This window comes from Barbus barbus (genome assembly GCF_936440315.1).
Source record: "Barbus barbus genome assembly, chromosome: 3".
Lineage (NCBI taxonomy): Eukaryota > Metazoa > Chordata > Actinopteri > Cypriniformes > Cyprinidae > Barbus > Barbus barbus.
The window spans coordinates 29,453,121-29,476,437 of NC_136731.1; the positions used below are offsets into that span (position 1 = coordinate 29,453,121).

The 23,317-nt window shown below is 39.4% G+C and overlaps 1 protein-coding gene across 1 annotated transcript in view; it reads right to left on the reverse strand.

Moving 5' to 3' along the window:
• LOC306856901 (protein shisa-9B-like) overlaps window positions 1–23,317 on the reverse strand; it is a gene marked incomplete at both ends in the record, with an annotated part of 38,867 nt that overhangs the window by 12,765 nt on the left and 2,785 nt on the right. The window contains one exon of the mRNA XM_079396444.1: window positions 18,810–18,931. Coding sequence (XP_079252570.1) covers window positions 18,810–18,931 — 122 coding nt within the window. The remainder of the gene's footprint in view (window positions 1–18,809; window positions 18,932–23,317) is intronic.

Below are 23,317 nucleotides of genomic sequence, written 5' to 3' on the forward strand. Positions count from 1 at the left end.
TGGCAAAAATGTATAGCTTGAATACAACATGTCACTTTGAAGTGTTTGCTAAATGCATAAATGCCTTTTAATTTAGGGTCCAAAGAACTATGTGTTATAGTTTCAGAGTCACTCATTCATGTAGAGACATGAAGAACATGCAGACTTTTTAGAAACACAATGTACCTGATTCTAGATCTAGATGTAGGTCAAATATTGAAAATAACACAGAAGTCTATTGTCATACTGTGTATTTTTTTCCAATAAATATCCATACTAATTTGTCACTCATCCATAATTAGGCCTCATGCCTTTTACAGGACAGACAAGTCTGTGTTTCTTCACACTAGTATTCAAGCATTGATTGGCAGTGTGTTTATCCAATATGCAGTGTAAGAAGACAGTTTTTAATATCACATATTCACTGTTGTAAATGAATAATATTAAAATATTTAACAAAAAGCAACGGACAGTGGAAAGGAGATGATTTCTATTATTTGTAGCCCACAATCCATCCCATTTTTCAAATAACTGTCCATACAGAACAATCACATCCCATGAGAAGACGCAACAGAGGCTAAATGGGTTTGGGAATAACTAGCCTCTGATTCCTCATCTGTAGAGATGAAACTTTAGTTTCTCTGGCCTTCTAGCGTTGCCATGCGGACACCAATCCAGTAATGAGTAGGCTTGATTCAGGATGCCATAAGGGCAGTGGATCATTTTTCACAATTGCCTGGTCCCTCATTTGGGTGGATACAGTATAAAAACATTTAGTGGAGAACAATCATTCCATGCAAAGATGATGAAACTCACATCAATCAGTATATTTGTCGTCTGTTTTTTAGGAAAAATATGTGAACATATTTAAAGTAATTTCTTGAAGAATCAAACTGCATAAGATATTTTTCTACCCAACTCAAAATTTCTTGAATTTATTTTAAGCATGTCTTATTTTTTTACTAAAAGGGATAGTTCATCCAAAAATATAAATTCTGTATTCTGTATTATTTTCTCACCCTCATGTCTTTTGGGGCAGTCATGGCCTAATGGTTAGAGAGTTGGACTTGTAACCTGAAGGTCGTGGGTTGGAGTCTCAGGTCTGGCAGGGATTGCAGGTGGGGGAGTGAATAACCAACACTCTCTCCACCCTCAATACCACGACTGAGGTGAGACCCTTGAGCATGGCACCGAACCCCCAACTGCTCCCCGGGCGCTGCAGCATAAATGGCTGCCCACTGCTCCGGGTGTATGTTCACTACTGTGTGTACACTTGGATGGGTTAAATGCAGAGCACAAATTCTGAGTATGGGTTCCCCTTTTCTAAACTTGTGTGGTGGAACATAAAATAGATATTTTGAAGAATGTTGGTTACCAAGCAGTTTTGTTGAGCATTGACTTCACATAAAAAACAGACATTTTTCAAAATATCTTCTTTTATGTTCCACAGAAGAAAGAAAGTTATGTTATGGTTCAGGTGATTGGCTCAAAAATACATTTTGAAACACTCATGACCAAAGATATCATTGCGGATCGCAATGCGGATCAATGCGGATCAATGCGGATCGCTCTCTCCAGGTAGACCTCCTTGGCTGGTCAGGGGCTAAATAGCAGACAAAGCTGCTTGTATTTAGATAAAAATAGATTTCAAGTGACAAAACTATAAATGCTGGAGTGACAGAAATTGCTGTAATTTGTGAGAGGTTCAGAGAGAGAGAGCAAGAGAAAACTAGTGGCCGCTTATCTGGGAGGAGATGTCAGCTATGCGTGAGATGTCACCCAGCTTTGGGTTCTCATCATTTCGCTCTGCCAGAATGTCTGATTGGAATTTAGCCCATTTTTGAAGAGACTAACTTAATGAATGTGCCAGTTTTAGTTACGTTACATGGACAGTTCGATTCCCTCCTGGACTGTGATTCAGAAGCCTTATCTAATGCAGCTAATAAATGACGGAGGTCAGCTTTGGGAGGAAAAAAATGCATGAGACATTTTCGTCAATACCTAATAGAAAAACATGCTTCAGAGCATATAGCAACAAGAGCTATATTGCCCTTAGGAGATGTGTTAGTCAGACCAGTGCTGAATTTTTCACGAAGAAAACAATAATCAATACACCTGCACTTTTTCCAACAAATAATACATCTAAAATTACCAAAAATTCTTTAGATCACAGGTTCCTGGACATAATGAATTATTCATCATTTCAACTGCGCACATAAATTCAGATTCTTAAATAAAGTCATAAGTTTGTATGTGTTTATAATCAGCATACTTTGTGAATTTATGGCATATTTTAATTACTTTTTTAATTTTGCATCTGGGATGTTCTTGAAGTACATTACGCAGTACACACAGGAGGGTTCGTGTACAGAGAGACCAAAAGTAAAAGTTCAACAACATCAAAAGAACTTTTTTTAAAACATCCAACTCCAGTATTTGCGGTATTAAGTTTTAGTTTGAAGGAGCCCACTTAATGCTGTATCTCAATGATAAAAAGAGATAATGAATACAGAAATTGGGCTAATTACAGCCTTATTTCCCACTGGTCAAAAACAGATATCAGTGCCAAGCTAATTACTTTAGAGAGGGGCATGAAATTACATGTTGTGTCTGATAAAAACAGTCTTAACTAAATAGTGCAGGGTATGAAGAGAACACGTTTGACACATCAGAAACGTCCTCACTGTTGCTGTAAGACACAAATCAGAGACATTCTTAGCTCAAACTTTTTTAATGGAGACATAAACTAAATGTTATCAATGATATCAATGGTCTAGTTTAATGAAAAGGGGCTTTTTTGTCCTTTTTTAAAGTTCCAGTACCTATTCATAATGTCATGTAAAAGCAAGATTCTCCTTCGTGGTTTGTTACTACATGAGGGTGAGTAAATGATGACTGAATTTTCATTTTTCATTGAACTATCCCTTTAAAACAGAAGGACACAAAAGTATTCTGTAAAATAAAGAGACCTGCACAAATGAGTCAAAGCGAGTCAAAAACAGACACAGATAGTCTGCAAGGCCTCATTAAAAATGCAGTAGAGTATTTTGGGATCTAAACACAATAGCGGCATGGCAAGGGCATTGTCAAACAAAGATAACTTTTGAACCAGCCTGAAAAGTGGAACAGAAATAATGGATTTATCATCTGCAGAACATTCCACTGCATTCCACGAGCCTTTCATATAGGAAAGCATGTGGATATCCTGTATATATGTATGTATTGGAAATGTAAAAGGATGGCTGGTGTCTGTCTGTGGTTCCTCTAATTTCAGGTGTGTTATGACCTTCAGCCTCTCCTGTTACAAATGACGGGCTAACTGTCAAATGTCTGCCTTAAAATAAATCCACGTTTTTAGTTTCTTGCACAGAAACCCTATAACAAGTGTTACTGGCAGCATCAGCTTAATCAGTATTTTTTTGTTGTTTTTCAGTACAAATATGTAAAAAAGTTATTAATTTTACTAAAGATATTAATATGTGACCATGGACCACAAGTCATAAAGGTCCAATTTTTTGAAACTGAGATTTATACACCACAAGCCGAATAAATGAGCCTTCTATTGGTGTATGGTTTGTTAGGACAGAACAATGTTTGGCCGAGATACAACTATTTGAAAATCTGAGGGTGCAAAAAAAATCTAAATATTGAGAAAATCACCTTTAAAGTTGTCCAAATGAAGTCCTTAGCAATGCATATTATTAATCAAAAATTAAGATTTGATATATTTATGGTGGGAAATGTACAAAATATCTTCATGAAACATGATCGTTGCTCCAAAATTTGTTAAACGTATATAAAACATATATACATTTATATAAATTTATATAAAATGTATATAAATTTCTATATTTTCATGTGAAAACAAGACAAAGTGCTGCTTAAATGGATAATTCTGCCAAAAATTAAAATTCATTTACTCACCCATGTCATTCCAAACCTGTTAGACTTACTTTATTCTGTGAAACACAGAAGAAGATATTTTGAAGAATGTTGGTAACCAGACAGTTTTGGTGACCATTGACTTCCACTGTATGGGCAAATAAAACACTGAGAAATTTCCCAAAATATCTTCTTTTATGTTTCACTTTAGAAGGAAAGCCATACAGGTTTGTAATTTTATGGGTGCTGAACAGTGAAAATGTGCTTCAATCTTCACCACCACTACATCATAATGAAGGCTTTGTGCACCTACACTGTGTTGCTGGGGCTTTCTTAAATGCCCTGTTGTCATTCATGAATACCGTTTCCATTCCTTGTTTGGTATTTTTTTAAAAGGCTTAGCATGTGATTCAACAGCAAAATGGCAGTAGAAAACAGGAAAAGCTCTGACTTATTTTGATTTGTTCCTGATCTGCCATTACATGGCTCATTATACACTCCACACAACTCCACACATGGGCAGCCATTTTAAATTTGGAAACCCACGTCTGCATATTCATCTCTCTCCAGGAAATTTGGATGTTGTGCTGTCAGTGGCCCATTGGTTTAGGATAAGTATGCCACATATGGACATGGACCCTAGTATGCCTCAAAGACTCAATGCATGAATGAGTGGCTTGCACATTCTGCCACACTCTCAAAAATAAATGTTCTTTATTGGCATCGAAGGTTCCATGAAGAACTTTTAACATCCATGGAACCCTTCTATTATACAAATGGTTCTTTATAGAGATTTTTTTAAATGTTCTTTACATTAAGTAAAAATGGTTCTTTTAATAACTGTTCACTGAAAGCTTCTTTGGGGAACCAAAAATGCTCCTTCTATGCCATCGCAGCAACCCTTTTATTTTTAATAGTGCACATCATCAGACATTTCATATAATAAACAAAGACCACGTCTTATTTTGTTTTTCAGATAACATGAAAACTTTAGATGACACTACTTCCTAAAGCTTTAGTGTACTCTCTCACTGACTAAGTGAAGAAAGCTTCCCTGCTTTGTGCCTGACAGGCTGACGAGACCTCAAACCCTAGCCTTACAAGCCTCAAGTTGTTTTTATTTCACTGGTTTCATCGCCAGTACTGTGCTCTGTTCAGAGAAAGGCATGCCAGTAAACAGGGTAAATAATAGAGGATTTGGTGAATATCAATAAGACTGCGAGCATATCTTCTTCAACTCTTTGGTAATCTTGCCTTGTGGCAGCCTAGTAGACATAAATGTTTCATCTTCTGACACTCCTTGAATTTTAAGCCTGTTTCTTGCCTTTTTTCATGGCTCTCTTCATTTGGTGAATTCCAGCAGAACAGTGTCTATTGCAGAGACCTTATGGAAATAAACTTAACTTTCCGATGTGGCTTGGAAGAGGCATTGACATGTTAAAGTCTCAGGCCACAATTATTGTAAACAATCAGTATTTTCTAAATAATAATAATAAAAAAAATAGATTTTCAAATCAAATTTCTGTTGTGTTCTGCCTGTACTGAATCATTAGTATGGTACCTCCTCATGTGGTTATTATCCATAAATATTCAATACCCTTCCTTAAATTCAATAAATATTAATGGACAGAGATTGGTACAGCATTAGCCATTACCCACCCTCAAATATTCCCAGAGTTATTAGTACTACTGTTTGCCCCTCCACAGCAAATGGCTTCACTTTGTACCAATGCAGCCTTGAGAGGCAGACAGACCAGGATTGGACAAATGGGTAACAGCAGACACATGTTGATTTTCAATGAGCCACGCCACAGTAACCAGAGGGCATCCAACATGGGAATACAAAATGTATGCTACATGAAACTAATGGAGCAATCAAAATACCCTGAAAATACTAAAACAACTGCCTTATAGATTTAGACAAGAGTTTACAGTTGATTTGTTTACAGATGCTACTTGATTTAATATTTTGCATCAAATTGCATCGAATATTCAGGTGTGGATTGAGAGTTCAAATGCTTTTGGAGCCACATCATTATATGTTTTACTAAAAACATAGTTTGAACTCACAGTTTAATAATGTTTTTATTATTATTATTACTGAGGATAAAATGCATAATACATGTGTAAATCTAGTGTTTTGTTTGGAGGTAAGGCCATTAAAAGGCATTTTTGCGTATGCTATTTCAGTGCAAACCCCTATGCTTTAAAAGCTGGTTTATAAATCTCCATCTGGCTTAAAAAAATAGTAGACCCAAAAATTAAAATTTGCAGAAAAAAAGTACTCACCCCAGGCCATCCAAGATGCAGATGCAGTTTGTTTCTTTATCGAAACAGATTTGGATAAATTCAGCATTAACATCATTGCTCACCAATGGATCATCTGCAGTGAATGGTTGCCGTCAGAATGAGAAACTAAACAATTCATAAAAACATCACAATAATCAACAAATAATCCAGACAACTCCAGTCCATCAATTAACATTTTGTTAAGCAAAAAGCTGCATGTTTGAAACAAATAATCCATAATGCATAATGAGTCTTCCACCGGTGAAAAAGGTAATGTTAGTGGTTTGAAGTTAAAAACGTTTTAATAATAGATTTGTTTATTACAAACATGCAGATTTTCACTTTATAAGATGTTAACTGATGAACTGGAGTCGTCTTGATTATACTTGTGGATTATAATGTTTTTTAAGTGTTTTTATCAGATGTTTGTTCTCTCAATCTGACGGCTCCCATTCACTGCAGAGGATGCATTGATGAACAAGTGATGTAATGCTAAATTTCTCCAAATCTGTTCTGGTGAAGAAACTAACTCCTCTAAATCTTGGATGGTATCAGAAAAAAATTGAGGCCTTTTTTTTGGGAGGGGGTTGGGTGAAATATATCACATTCACTGTTGTTCTACATATTGACATGGTGCAAAACATTTTTCCATACAGATTTTGCTCAAGTTGATCGCGCAGATTCACCATCTCAAGCCAGTCTGCTAGGTAGACTGCTAGCTAAACATTTAGTGAAGCAATAATAAAAAAATGCAGAAAGCATATGCAACTAAACAGTATCGACACAATTCCTAATGGTTGCATTTGTCTGTTTATTTCATAAAGGAGTAAAATGGTTCAGTGCTGTAAACAAACACTAACCACAATCAACCTGAAAAAGATAGAAAAAAGTTCAAAATCAGCATACATTAATAAACTCCTCAGTTTATCTGATCTGAACTGCCTCACTCCCTAAATGCTAAACATAGTAATAACCAGAATTTTTTTTTTCTCTCTCTCAGTAAATGCTTCAAACACTTGGTTCAGAAACTCTGGAAGACGAAATACCCTCCAGTCTAAATTCTGCCACTGAAGAATGTAGACCAATTAAAAAAAGTGAAGTGGACCTATTTCTTACAGCGGTGCCATAAAATCCAGATTGGACTGGCCCACTTCAGGAGTGTACATCACCACTGGGCTTACATTTTGACTGAGAAGACGTGGTCTGACAGCCACTCAATGACATGGTTTTTAAGTTGAGAGGAAATACTTCTCCCCCGCTTGACCACCTGCAGTAAAAAGAGGCCACACTACCGTAAGTGCTCCTGTTGCGGAGGGAGGCTTGTGCCATGGAGAAATGATTGGAACAGGAAGTAGCACTCATGTGCCACACAGTCACCTGTCAGTTGTCCGCCACGCCAGTGGGACAGCATGTTGACACCTTTGCACCTGGTGAAATGCTTGAATAAAAGCACAGCCAGACCTTAATGGACAAAGAGATCTAATTTGTATTGCTTTATTTAACATCATGTTACTTTAATTGTTTGGAGTCAGTGTAATCGTTGTGAAATTGGACTCTTTGAAATGGCATTTCTTAAGATGCTATTTTTTCTGATGATGCGGTCTTGTTTACAGACAAAGTCTGCATTGATTTAGACTTTGAATGTCCTTCTGTCGTTCTAACTGTGCTGTTCAAACACAAAGTGAAGAATGTTTTTCAAGCTGTTTATGACGGCTCTGCACTTGCATAACAATAACAGCTCTCGTAGGGTGCCATTATGCTACCATAATACATTTGGATATGTGCTGAAGCTACAGAACATGTACAAACCAACAATCCACATTTGAAAAACACTGCAAAAAATTATGCTTACAACTACTGAGCTGCTCAATATATGATTATGAATTCTCTCTCTCTCTCGCTCTCTCTCTCTCTCGTCTATATCATTTTTGTTTTTGGAATTATAAATTATTCTCAGCATGCAAACTATTCTCAGAAAAATCTTTCATTATTTTAAAGCTTTTGTTAGATTAATATGACTTTATTAATTTTTTTATATCATAAAAAATATTTTAGGTACACCTAAAATGTACACTAATTATGTTTTGTAGAATTTAGCTTTTCATGATCACCCTCCCTTTTATCTTTATAAACAAAAACAGGCTGTTTTTGCTGCCATGCCTTTAAGAAAAGTCTCTTTGCATGTGGAATCATAAGTTACAAAAGTCACTGCTCTTTTGCTTGGGATGCAGCTTTGTTGATGGGTCAAATATACAGTATTTTTTTTTACTTTTCTAATATCTCAATACCAGCCTCCTCCCAAAGCCTGCATTACATGTGACAGGGTCACAAAATAATCTGCACTGATAATACTATGGACCCTTTACACAAACTGTGATGACAGAGTTTACTTTTTTCCAATTTTTTTTGTTTTTTTTTGTAAATCTAATAATTTTTTTCTCCCTTAATTTTCCCTAAATTAAGTAGAACTGATGCTGTCTGAGTGCATCTAATATAAAGTCTGAGGGAGTGACAGGTCTTTTGGGGGGTTTTTTTACCCTTTTTTTGTAACAATGTAATTATCGCTCAGTATTTTTTTTAGGTTTTTTTTTTTCCTCGTTGGAAAAGTCACAGAAATGCTATCATGGATTGTTTCCTTTGCATTTGGGGCAAATGATAACACGACTTTAAAAGGGTCCATATTAATATACTACTATAGTGGCCACTAATACTCTAATGACTGCTAGTTGATATGTAGTTGCAAAGTTACTTACTGTTAGAATGTCTAAAGTGGACTATCAAAATAAAGTGTTACCGACTGAATTGACCAGTGATCTTATATAAACTAACAAGATCCTCTTTTTTAACCAGCTGCTCTCTTTGGCTTCTTTAGATGCTATGCAGTAGGTGCTACACACTACCCATTCTGCTTATATTATTTCACAGGTAATGTTGACCTGTAAATATGGGCTGTCTTATGTTAATATTTCTGGAATCTGACAGATTTTAAAACAAGTAATTTTTTCTGCATCTTATTGGTGCAATCTGTAATATTGACAGCTAGAGGTTGAAATGATTACTGCAGTCCAAATTCAAAATATTGGAGAGAGTTTTTTTTCCTGCCAGGACATGCAACAGGAACGACCACAACTGACAATAGAAGCCGACCATCCTGTAAGTTGATGAGTTGATTTATCCACATTTTAATATGCCTCTGGTCATGCTTTTTAGATGGACGCTGATGCTTTGTAGGTTGGGTAGAATCTGCTATCTCTGTCCCAGTTCGTTACTGGCTTCCATTGCAGAAATATGCTGTGTTTTTTGCCAATTAGCAACCCAGGGTTTTGAAATATTATTGGATAAATTGGCAGTTGGCAGAATCACAACAACAGACATTCCGACATGGAACGCACATTTCAAAGTAGAAAAACTGGCGAATAAAGTATGTGAAGGTTTCTGAAAAAAAGTATGTGCATGTTTCTGAAATATCTGCAAACATGCTGTATTTTTATGCTTCAACACAGTCAAAGAATTACATACAGCACATATAAAAGATCAAAATGAACTCCTCATAATGTGACTCCTTTAACATGAAGTGGGCAACTGCTCCTCTACAATCATCTATGGCCGATTTCAGCTCAATCTGTGGGAGTGTTTGACTGATGGTGGTATGTATGAAGATCTGAAGCAATCCACCCCCTATTGTGACACAGCACTCAAAGAGCCAATTTGGGCCCGATAAAAAAGCAGCCTTTCTCAGCTCTCATCTTCTCAACAGTTGCTTTAGCAGTGTGAGCTCCATGCACCCTCTGACAAGCCAGACGTGCGATTTATGTCACAGCTCCAATCGGGGATTATTTATATGTTTTGCTTGTTTTTGATGGTGTGAATTTTTTTTCTAATTATAATGTGTTAACTTGGAACCTATGGGATCTGAGAAGTCCACACCATTGCTTGCCAGTCATCGCAGCCTTCCTCAGATGCCGTTGATTTACATAGCCACCTACCTGTCAGCACGTTGACTGGCAGGAAATTAACTGATAATTATTCGAGGGGGGAGGCGGGCATTAGAGGGAAGAGGGAACTCTGTTTAAGATGCGATAATTGATCTGACTGCCCGGGCTCTACCTGTCCCTGCCTAAATTCATTAAAATCAATAACAGCAATTTCAGCTGCGCTCTCAAACCCTCCCCTAGCAAATTTTAGTCAGAGTTTAGCACCATTACGAGACTACGATGAATAAACTGTTAAGTAGAAGAGTGGCCACTCATTTCTCAGCCATGTTTAATTCACAGCATTACAAAATATTATTATAGTGTCAGATTAGATTAGATTAGATTAGATTCAACTTTATTGTCATTTATGCAGAGTACAAGTACAGAGCTAATGAAATGCAGTTAGCATCTAACCAGAAGTGCAAGAATATAGTGTTTTATATACATATAAGTGCAGAGTAAGTGAAGATATGATTTACAGAATATACAGTGGAATTGCTATATACAGTATTGAGCAGAGTATACAGAATATAAAATAGGAATGCAATGTAGGGATTGTATGTACATTATGAACAGAGCAATGTAGATTATATAGATTACAGATTATATATACACATTATGAACAGCAGAAACGTGAGAACAGTGGTAATAAATAAATACAGCTGGATGAGTGTGCAAAGTATTGATAGAACAATGTATTCTATGCAAAATAGCAGTAGTGCAATATTTTATAGAATAGTTTACTGTGCTTGTACAGTAACAACTTTAAACAGTTTATAGTGTAATGACTTGAACGATGTGCAGTCTGTGCAAAATATGAGTAGTGCAAATGCATGTGTTTAAAGTACTGTGACCAGTGCAGTAATAAGCAGGTGCAGGTTAGATTGGTGGTGTGGCGTTCAGAAGTGTCACAGCTTCGGGGAAGAAGCTCTTCCTGAGCCTACTGGTGCGAGAGCGTAGGCACCTGTAACGCCTGCCGGATGGAAGGAGGGTGAAAAGTCCATGGTTAGGGTGAGAGGCATCCTTGATGATGTTTCTTGCCCTGCCCAGACAGCGCTTATAATAAATGTTCTCAATGGAAGTTAACTGGGTGCCGGTGATCCGTTGAGCAGTTTTCACCACCCGCTGGAGTGCTTTGCGGTCAGATGCGGAGCAATTGCTGTACCATACTGAGATGCAGTTCGTGAGTATGCTCTCAATGGTACAGCGGTAGAATTCCACAAGGATCCTGGGATTCAGGTGAACTTTCTTAAGGCTCCTTAAGAAGTAAAGGCGCTGCTGTGCCTTTTTGACCAGAGTAGAGGTGTTATGGGACCAGGTGAGGTCATCAGAGATGTGGATGCCAAGGAACTTGAAACTCGACACACGCTCGACACACGTACCACCATCTGTGGTACCATTGTACCACAGATGGTGGTACAATGGTATTTTGATATACAGTGGAGTCCAAAAGTCTGAAACAACTTGCAGAAATGCTTCCCTTTTGCATTTAATGATTTTTTTATTTGAAAAAAATTAACTAACAGAATGAATGAATGAATGAATAAATTAATGAATGAATGAATGAATGAAGCACTAATAATAAAATTCTCGCCAATATCAGTAAGCTGATAATTATTTAAAAAAGTAATTTTAAAAGCTTTAGCTATTTTAACATTATAATGCACAGTATGAAAATTTGATATTTACTTTGATCATGGTACTTTGATATAGAGACCCCTAGCAAAACATTAGCACCAAAGTCCTCTTATTAATGATTTTTTTTCTTCATTACAAACTATCAGCATAACAGCTTCTGTGAAAAATGTAACTAAAAAAAAAATTGTCAAAATCCTTAAACCTGTTGTTTTAAAGGTCAAATTTAAATGTAAAAATCAGAGAAATGAGCATTATTACATATCCAATATCAGTCAATAAATTAAAATAAAAAAATACCAGATGAGCACTATGGTATAGATATATTGTCCATCCCTAGTCTCAGACTTTCAATAACCAAAAACCACCGTTTCATCACTGCCCTCCTAGTGACACATTTTTTGGCAAATATTTAGGAAAAATTTGTGATATGCTGAAACTACATGACAAGTACCTGTCATTTTGAGACTGATGTGTGGACGAATTTACGAGCAGATTTATTTCCCATCATGCTAAATGGGCAATCACTAGCAACATTTATGCATCTGGCACATCACCCATCTGATCCCATTGTGATGGTTTATTTTGCCTTTTTATTTTGTATTTTTTCATAAAGAAGAAAAACAATGGTCAGCAAAATCTTACACCATCTCCATGGAAACAAGCAGTGCAGCAAACCAGGTAAAGATGTCTGTGTAACTAAACCAAAGCTGAACTCAAGGACTTTTGACAGGAATATTCACTCCTGGTAAAATTTATTTTGTTGTGTTTCTCTACTGTATGCACAGAGAACGCATATCATTATTATAATCGGGATTCATCAGCAATGACTTAACTCAGCTGCAGTCTTACGAACTCCACACAGTACTGCATTTCAATTCATCTTCATGCTGTTTTCACCTCTAACAGTTATTCAGTCCTTTAAGCTCGCTAAAAACTCCTCTAAGCTGTTCTGATGTGTAAACAGTAGACTGAGAGTTGATTAGGTTAACTGGCATAGTAATGAGTCACCGTTAGTTTCTTTGCCCAGCGGATTCTGAGTTTAAGCAGATTCTCATGAATAAAACTGTGCTGTACAAACACTGGCTCTGGGGGTGAATTAATTATATATCATTGCTGTCACCTGTTTAAATTAAAACAGCTTCTCAGCTTGTCCTGGTAAATGTTTGGACTAGAGCTTTACAGCAAAACTGCGGGCATCCCTTAATTTGCAAGTTAGATCTGTATGGTACTGGAAATTGTAGTGGTTGGGCAGTAAATACATAAAGCAGTCAAGCCAAACCAAGTCTGCTTGGTTAACCTAGATTGCTGGGCCGAGACTATGAATTGCATTCCAGCGACTGATTTATTCACGCTAATTCTCTGTTTGTCCAGCCACTAGATGACTCAGTTTTGAGAATACTGATGTAATTTCAAGTCTGTGTATTGCAGAAGCGAGGTATTTTTGGGCTTTTGCCTCGTTATTAGATACAGTTGAGAGTGACAGGAATTTTTTGTCTGTGCCTGTGAGACAGTCTGAAGAGGAGGAGATAGACCATTCATAGAAAGATAGGTCCTGCCTTTCGTTTAAATTAACCAGTCGCCTCATTAATAACCGCATCGTCCAGGGAGTCAAGATTTGGCTAGATTCAGCTGTTTGAAGTTTTAACTACACCTTTATTTGTTCAAAAAGCACCTTTCTTCTTTCATGGCAAAAACATAGCACTATTGTGATATCCTAATCAAAAGAGTTGTCTTAAGCACTCAGCACTATACTAAGCTAGTAGGCTAAGCTTTTAGCGTGATAACTGAAGGTTAACTGAACACAAAAGACGGAAATATTTTATTTCCCAATTTTTAGCTCTGGTGGTGTGTAAAATGTGACATAAAAGACATTAATGAAGATATTTTCATGATTAAGATCAATCTGAAGAATACAGTTTATTAGCCTGACTTGTGCTAAAGATGGTTGGAGAATTACTAAAAACAAAATAGCTACCCTATTTAAAAATATCTATACCCTAGCTAAGAAAGAAGAGACGAAAAAACAAAATAGCTACCCTATTTAAAAATATCTATACCCTAGCTAAGAAAGAAGAGACGAAGAGAAAAAAACCTACTGTTCAAAAGTTTGGGGTCAGTATTAATATATGTTCAGCAAGGATTAAATGAATTTACTAAAAGTGACAGTAAATATATTTATAATATTACAAAATACAATTACAAAATTACAAAGTCAATGTTTCCATAAAAAAAAAAAAATGTTAAGCAACTGTTTTTTATAATATGTTTCAGCATTGATAATAATAAGAAATGTTTCTGAGCAGCAAATCATCATATTAGAATGGCACTGAAGACTGGAGTAATGATGCTGAAAATTCAGCTTTGCATCACAGAAATAAATAACATTTTGAAATACATCAAAATACAAAAGAGTTACTTTAAATTGTAACAATATTAATTTAAGTATTGATTGATTGATTTTTTTACTCTAATCTTGAGCAGATATATGCAGCTTTTGTGAGCATAAAAAAATAAATAAACAAACAAATCATTTTGACCTCAAACCTTTGTATATTTGTGCATATTAAGGGCCAGAGCTAAACTTGTCACCCACATGAGCACCACAGCGCAACAGCTCTGTCACTAGTTTCTATACTTCACTCTTCTCACCTTTCATAAATGACATGGCTCTCGACTTTGCTTTCCTTTGCTTCATATGTGTAACCTTGTTTAACACAACAAGGCCAAGCCAGCCCCATGGTCCCAGTGTGGGAACAGTCAGCACTTCTTGAATAAACACTTTAATGGTTTTGTGGCCTCAGAGCCTTGAATGTGAGCAGGCCGGTGGTTTAGACTTCTTTCCCTGTTTTGATGTCTGAATTCCCTGCAAACGGCCCTTCTTTCATAATGTTATTTCTCCCCTGTTGGTACAGACAGCTCTTTAGAGGAGCAACACCTGCATGTCGTTCCGCTCTGCTCCATTGCACTTTCAGCAGCAAGCGCAATCACTCAGCTAGCCTGTTAACATACATTCCCCATTGCCTCTCAAGTGTTGCTGTAGAAAAAACACGGGTGTACACTACAGATTTCACTCTCTGGCTCAGAGCAGACAGCTATCTTTAAGTGCTCGATTTGTTTTCTTTCCATGCAATCCCTTTCTTCCATCTCAGAGAATAAGCGAAGACCAATAGAAAAAGTCAAGCGTGCATCTTGTATTGTGATAACAGCCGAGCATCAACAAAGTGCTTTTCACTTCCACTTAAATTCAGAAATTACTCTACCTTTCCACATTTAAAGGAATAGTTCACCCAAAAATGAAAACTCACCCTCAGGCCATCCAAGATGTAGATAAGTTTGTTTCTTCAAAAAACAAATTTGCTCAGCAATGTTCACTCTGTAGTGAATGGGTGCCTTCAGAATGAGAGTCCAAAACAAGCTCATCTTCATTAAAGATGGCCTGAGAGTGAGTACACTTTCAGCCAGTTTTCATTTTTGTTTGCACTATTCTATAGTAACAGCTGTCAGACCACTGAATTACAATGTGGTAAAATAAAAGCCAACAGACTTTGTGCAGCAATTTATTTATGCAAACATGCCTTACCAAGCACGTCAGAGTGTTTGCATGAGACTCACAGGCTATAAAAAGAGCATACATCTGCTACAACTGCGTTTCTGACTTTCATTAGGAGGCCATCAAATAAAGTGTAACTGTTTGACTCACCGCAAAGCGTATTGATCTAAACAACTGGGAAACAAATTGGTAAACTGTCAGCACCATGGCAACACTGTGACATGCCACAAGACAATGTTAGTAAATCAGTGCTGTCTGTGGGCTGAACTTTATTGAATTAGACTTCTTAGCTTGTAATATTTCATTTTAATCATTATTTATAGAGAAGCTGTGATTGTTTTTCATGCCAGATATCTTTTGGCAAATGGCATATTCACATTGACTTGCGAAGCAATGTTTAATCATTTTTACCTTGGCTAAATTAAAGGAAGTTATATTTAAGCATTAAGATACTGTATGGCCTCGAGTGCCTTGTGACTTTAATAAAAATGGTTTCTACATATTAAAAATATCAAGAACACAAATTTTCATTAAAACATTATTTTATTAGGCAAATTCATTCAGGTCTATCCCTATAGTTGTCATGGTGCACACAGCAGGGAGGAACAAGGAACAAGGAGACGAGGATGTAACTCAAAACAAAGGACTTTAATGTCGACATCAAGGTAGGGCAAGACAGGACAAGGCAGACATCGCCATCAAACACGGGGAGTAACGAGTAGACCAGACGAAATGGCACTACACAGACAGGACTTAAATACTAGGCTAATCAACTCAAACACACCTGGAAACGAATAAACTACTAATGACATAACGAGGACAGGAAACAAACCAAATATGGGCATAGAAAAACAGGGCACACGTGGAAACACAAGACACACACACAACAGAGGACTGACAATAGTAGATATAATGAATTGTTATTTGTATTGACCAGTCGGAAGCCAGGACCAGAAATGGGAATTTTATAATATAATGTATTGACCAATCAGGATCCAGGACCACAACTATCTGTTTTATAATATTTTGTAATGTCCAGTCAGCTTCCAAAACCAGAGCTACCCATTTGTATAATATGTTATATTGACCAATCAGCATCCTAAGAATGAACCATTTTATAATATTCCATTTTGAGCAATCAGCATCCAGGAACATAACTATCCATTTTTTATACATTCATTACTATCCAATAAGCATCCAGGATCAGAACTCTGTTCAGAAGTCTGTTTTAAAATATTTTGTATTGACCAATAAGGACTAGAACTATGCATTTTATAATATATTGGATTGACCAGTCAGAATCCAGGACAAGAACTATCCATTTTATAACACTGTATTGATCCATCATTGACCATTTAGGACCAAAACTATTTGATGATATATTCTACTAACCAATCAGCATCCAGGACCTAAACTATCCTTATATAGTACACTGCATTGACCAATCAGCATCCAAGACTAGCAGTTATAATATTCTGTCATATTTTACGCACAAAATGAGCTCATTTCAAATTTGATGCCTGCTACATGTCTCAAAATAGTTGGGATGGGGGCATGTTTACCATGGTGTAGCATCTAGTCTTTTTTTCAAAACAGTTTGAAGACATCTGGGCATTGAGGTTATGAGTTTCTGGAGTTCTGGTGTTGGAATTTGGTCCCATTTTTGCCTGATATAGGTTTCTAGCTGCTGAAGAGTTTGTGGCCGTCTTTGATGTATTTTTCGTTGAATAATGTGCCAAATGTTCTCTATAGGTGAAAGATCTGGACTGCAGGCAGGCCAATTCAGCATCCGGACTCTTCTACTATGAAGCCATGCTGTTGTAATAGCTGCAGTATGTGGTTTTGCATTGTCCTGCTGAAATATACAAGGCCTTCCCTGAAATAGACATTGTCTGGAGGGGAGCATATGTTTGTGGTTTCTGGTAGTATTTCTCCAGTTTTTCTGAATCTTTTGATGATGTTATGCACCGTAGATTATGAGATTTGCAAAGCCTTTGCAATTTGACGTTGAGGAATGTTGTTTTTAAAGTATTCCACAATCTTTTTAAGCACTCTTTCACAGATTGGAGAGCCTCTGCCCATCTTTACTTCTGAGAGACTCTGCCTCTCTAAGACATCCCTTTTATAGCTAATCATGTTACAGGCCTGATGTCAATTAACTTAATTAGTTGCTAGATGTTCTCCCAGCTGAATCTTTTCCAAACTTTCTTGCTTTTTCAGCCCTTTGTTGCCCCCGTGCCAACTTTTTTGAGACCCGTAGCAGGTATCAAATTTGAAATGAGCTCATTTAGTGGATAAAAGTGTAAAATTTCTCCTTTTAAACATTTGTTATGTTCTCTATGTTTTATTGTGAATAAAATATTGGCTCATGTGATTTGAAAGTCTTTTAGTTTTCATTTTATTCAAATTTAAAAAAACGTCCCAACATTCCGGAATTCAGGTGGTAATTATTTTCCTGAGTGATTATTTTACAACAGCTTTATGTTTTATAATATATTGAACCAATCAGCACCCAGTAGCAGAACTATCCATTTTATAAAATAAATGAGAACACTTGCCAAAGTAAACAGGGTATTTTTAAAGTGATAATTTGCTCGTTCTCATATTTTCCTGCACATTTGTATTATTTGCATGAAATAACAGCATGAGTGAGGTGAAAAGAGAGAGAGCAGGAGAGATAGAGTTTTTTGTGTGTGTGTGTGCGTGTGTGTGTGTATGTGTGTGTGTGTGTGTGTGTCTGTGTGTGTGTGTGTGTCTGTGTGTGTGTGTGTGTGTGTGTGTGTGTGTGTGTGTGTGCATGTTTATGTGGTTTATGAGGACACAAATTTGTATAATGACATGGGTATAACAGAGGTATTACAATATGAAGGTGGTTTATGAGGACACTGCCTATGTCCCCGTAATTCAAAAGGCTTAAAAAACATACTAAATGGTGTTTTTTTGAAAATCTAAAAATGCACAAAGTTTCCTGTGAGGGCTAAGTTTAGGTGTAGGGCAATAGCACACACAGTTTGTTCAGTATAAAAACCATTACGCCTATGGAGAGTCCCCATAAACCACAAAAACCAACATGTGTGTGTGTGTGTGTGTGTGTGTGTGTGTGAGAGAGAGAGAGAGAGAGGGAGAGAGAGAGAGAGAGAGAGTGTGCTTGCTGTGTGTGTTAGTCAGCCACTTAGCCTGTGGTAATTACTATCTCACCATGTTAAATGATCACTATAGACGCAAGTGCTACTGCAGCTCACCGGACACGCCAAAAATGGGCTTCTGTAACTACTTCCCCTGTTCTCAGTAGGAGTCAAATCAAGCAGGCTAATATATTTACTGATGAATAGCCATAGGACCTCACAGCTGCTTCTCTGGGGTGAAGAAGATGCATCTGCTACTATTGGATTGTCACAGCGGAGAGTGTTTTCCAGAACGAGCTAAACTGAGCTTTGATTGACATTGATTCAACCTGTTGTGCGTGAGCTCTGATGGTAAGGATCAGATTTACTTACGCAGGTTGTTTCCCGTTGCTCTGGCCTGCATGTTCTCATAGTGTTGTCCATGCACCGCCAAGCTCTCCTCTCTCTCCACATGTTCTCCTGGAGCTGTCTGGCGCATCACCTGGGCCAGCGCTCTACGGAGAAAGGCTTTATTTACTTATCTTACAAAAAACTGTTAATTCATGTAGAGCAATTCAATACATATTTATACTGTTCATGACTGACATTTCCTCATCAAAATGGCCTTAAAGTTTGTTTAGTAGATTAGAGATAAATTTTGACAAAGAGGCATTAAAACACATTCTCATTCTAGAGAGCATTTAACAGGATAAAAATTTAGACACATCCATTAGTGCAAGACGAAGATAAGTCATTAATATTTTTGTCTGATTTCGTGTAAAATAAAATCTGTAAATTCTGAAAACCCTCTGCTGTGCATAATTTGGTGTTCCTGGTCAAACAAAACTGCTTGTAATTTAATCACTATTAAAGTGAACCACATGGTTTAATAGCTGTGTGTGATGTTTTTTTTTTTCCCAGTGCTACATTGTTTGAGTAAATTTTATAAACAGTGACTGAGTGAAATGTATCAGTGCAGTAAGCAGACCAATAGCTGAAGATCTAAAATAAGTTCAAATGTTATTTTGGTTCAACTCAATTAATTATATTTTGAATATAAATGAGTTTAAATGCTAAGTTAACACAACTTGAAATTACTTAGTAGATTATTTCATGTTGCATGTTTTAAGTAAAGAATGTTGAGTGAACTCAAATATTTCAGTTCACATAATAAAAGATTATCTTTTGGTCCAAAGATTAAAATTGTTCCAAGTTGGGTTTACTTAAAAAGTGTGATGCAAAAATAGTGCATATATATTTTAAGTAAATCTAACACATCAGTTTTACCAGTTTATGTTTGACCTAAGAGACAGTCTAAAAGCTACAAAACTTCTATTTGGGTTTCACAACCCAGCCGTGTGTACATAAAACTGAGAGATTCATTCACACCAAAGCTTTGAAATGACAAGTAACACCTTTTTGTAGAGATATATTAATCAGTCATGAAAATGGTGCAAGTCAGTATGGTGCAATATTCAAAAGGCACTCGATTAAAAGGGTGTAAATAGCTGGTTGTGGGTAGGACACTATGGCCCATATGAGTTTTGATTATGTGTACAGGTTAGTCTAAATAGAGTGAAAGGTCAGTGCACAAACAAAATGTCCATTATCCTACTAATGTCATGGACACCTCTCTACTGATGTTTAGATGAGTGAGTGTATGTGAGTGTTCGCTTGTTTGGAGTAGAAGCTTTTACAGACAAAATCTGTGTCTCAAAATGGAGATAATTAGAGACGTATGGAGATGTTGATGAATGTTTAAAACACTGCTGATCAACAAATGAATTAGACCTAAATGCTAGTCCGTATCTTTTGTAGTACGTCTGCTTTCAGCTCTCTCTGATTATCCACACTTTATCTTTAGTCTTCAGGAGAAAACATGTTTAGTTTTTAGTCTTTAGTTGTTGAAAGAAATCGTCTCGGTTACTGATGTAACCCTCGTTCCCTGAAGGAGGGAACGGGAGACGTAACGTCGACATGACGACGTAATTGGGATCACTTCAGAGAGCCCTATCAACTTCGAGTATCTACAGAACAAGCCAATGAACGTTGGCGTGCGTGAACGCGTCACGCGCCCCCGCCCCGCCGGTATAAACAGGAAGCGGGCGCACGCACACATTGTTTTTCGCTGAGGAGCCGAGATTTGTGACGGCCATGCAGCGATGGTCAGCAACAGTGGCGACGGGACGTTACGTCTCCCGTTCCCTCCTTCAGGGAATGAGGGTTACATCAGTAACCGAGACGTTCCCTTTCAGTCTCTCACGTTCGACGTAACGTCGACGTGACGACGTAATTGGGATCCCATGGAAAACGCCACGGTTGCTGCCACATCCAGCGCCCTACGCAAGACTCTCAGCCCCCCAACTGCTGGGGCGGAAGACCTGCGTAGAGGGAGCTCAACTGCTGTTCCATTACCCCCACACAATGAACTCTTAATAACACTGGGAAAGCGTACCTTTCCAGGGAAAAGGACGCTGCGGAGCCACATCCTGCCCGAAGGGAGGTAACATGTGGAGAATACACATATGGACTGGCCGAGGGGGCAGTGCAACATATGGAATGTCACTGGGGTGGCTCCACCCGAAGGGGGAGACACACCGGACAGTGACGGCAGAGCAGACTCTGCCCAGGGAAGACACGGGCTCACCGCAGGGAGCTGGTCGTGGAAGAAAACACATATGGGATCGCCGCAGGGAACGCACATATGGAACCCAGCCTAGCACAAGTTACACAAGCATACGAGCACTAGGCCTGGCGTCGGACGCTCCGCAACGTCCGACTGCCGAAGGGGTGCGGAGGAACTCACAGGGTTCGCCAAGTGGGGAACTCGACTGGGGGTAAAAAGCGCACGTATCCGTTCCTAGGAAGGGAGTGGCGCAGCAAGCCGACACTAAGGCGGGAGCTTCGATGTTACCGGCTAGAAGAAGTGAGTACACAGGAAGAAACCGGCTCAACACGTAAGCTATAAAACCTAGCGAACGTGTTAGGTGTCGCCCAGCCTGCAGCTCTACAGATGTCTGTCAGCGAGGCGCCGTGTGCCAGCGCCCAGGAAGAAGCGACACCCCTAGTGGAGTGGGCTTTCAACCCAGGCGGGCAGGGCACGCCTTGTACTTCGTAAGCCAAGGCGATGGCATCCACTATCCAGTGGGCCATCCTCTGCTTGGAGACAGCCTTCCCTTTCTGCTGGCCTCCGTAACAGACGAAGAGCTGATCTGAGGTCCTGAGGCTTTGCGTTCTGTCCACGTACAGATGCAGAGCGCGAACGGGACAGAGAAAAGCCAGGGCTGGGTCTGCCTCCTCCGAAGGCAGCGCTTGCAGGTTCACTACCTGGTCCCGGAAGGGAGTGGTAGGAACCTTGGGCACGTATCCGGGTCGGGGTCTCAGGATGACGTGAGAGTTACCCGGGCCGAATTCTAGGCACGATTCGTCAACCGAAAATGCATGCAGGTCCCCTACCCTCTTGATAGAGGCCAATGCAACCAGGAGTACTGTCTTACAGGACAGAATTTTTAACTCAGCTGACTGCAGAGGCTCAAAGGGTGGTCTCTGAAGTGCCGAAAGGACCAGAGACAAATCCCAAGAGGGTATAGAGAGTGGGCGAGGAGGATTCAGTCTCCTCGCCGCCCTCAGGAACCTGACGATCAGGTCGTGCTTCCCAAGAGACTTACCATCAACCGCATCGTGATGTGCAGCAATGGCGGCAACATACACTTTAAGGGTGGAGGGAGACAGCCTTCGCTCCAGCCCATCTTGCAGGAAGGAAAGCACGGCTCTGATGGAGCAAGATCGGGGTTTCTCCTCGTGAGAGGAGCACCAGTCAACGAACAGGTTCCACTTCAACGCATAGAGGCGCCTCGTAGAGGGGGCTCTAGCGGAAGTGATGGTGTCAACTACCGCAGGGGGTAGGTCACCTAGAACCTCCGCGTCCCGTCCAGGGACCAGACATGGAGTTTCCAGAGGTCTGGGCACGGGTGCCACAGGGTGCCCCGTCTCTGAGAGAGCAGGTCTTCTCTCAGAGGAATGGGCCAGGGAGGGGCTGTCGCGAGGAGCACTAGTTCCGGGAACCAGGTCCGGTTGGGCCAAAACGGCGCAACTAGCAAGACCTGCTCCTCGTCCTCCCTGACTCTGCACAAGGCCTGTGCAAGAAGGCTCACTGGGGGGAACGCATACTTGCGTAGGCCCCGGGGCCAGCTGTGTGCCAGAGCATCCGTGCCGAGGGTCCCCTCGGTCAGAGAATAGAACAACTGGCAATGAGACGTGTCCAGGGTGGCAAACAGATCTACTTGTGCGGTCCCGAAGCGCCTGAACATCAGCTGGACCACCTGGGGATGGAGTCGCCATTCTCCCGGTAGCACCTGCTGCCGTGAGAGCTCGTCGGCTGCACGGTTGAGCAGGCCCGGAATAAAAACGGCACGAAGCGACCTCAGATGCTTCTGACTCCAGAGGAGGAGATGGCGGGCGAGTTGTGACATGTGGCGGGAGCGTAGACCACCTTGGCGGTTGATGTACGCAACGGTCGCAGTGCTGTCCGAATGGACTAGTACGTGCTTGCCTAGTAGCAGCGGTTTGAAGCGGCTCAGCGCAAGACGTACTGCTAACAACTCGAGGCAGTTGATGTGCCAATGCAGTTGAGGTCCCGTCCACAGACCTGAAGCTGCATGCCCGTCGAACGTGGCCCCCCAGCCGGTGGCAGAGGCATCCGTGGAGACCACAGAGTGCCTGGACACTTGTTCCAGGGGAACACCTACCCGCAGGAACGAAGGGTCCGACCACAAGCTGAGAGTTTGGCGACAGTGCGGAGTCACTTGAACCCGGCACGAGCCGCTCTGCCGCGCCCATCTCGGGACTCGATCGTGGAGCCAGTGTTGGAGCGGCCTCATATGAAGCAATCCGAGCGGCAT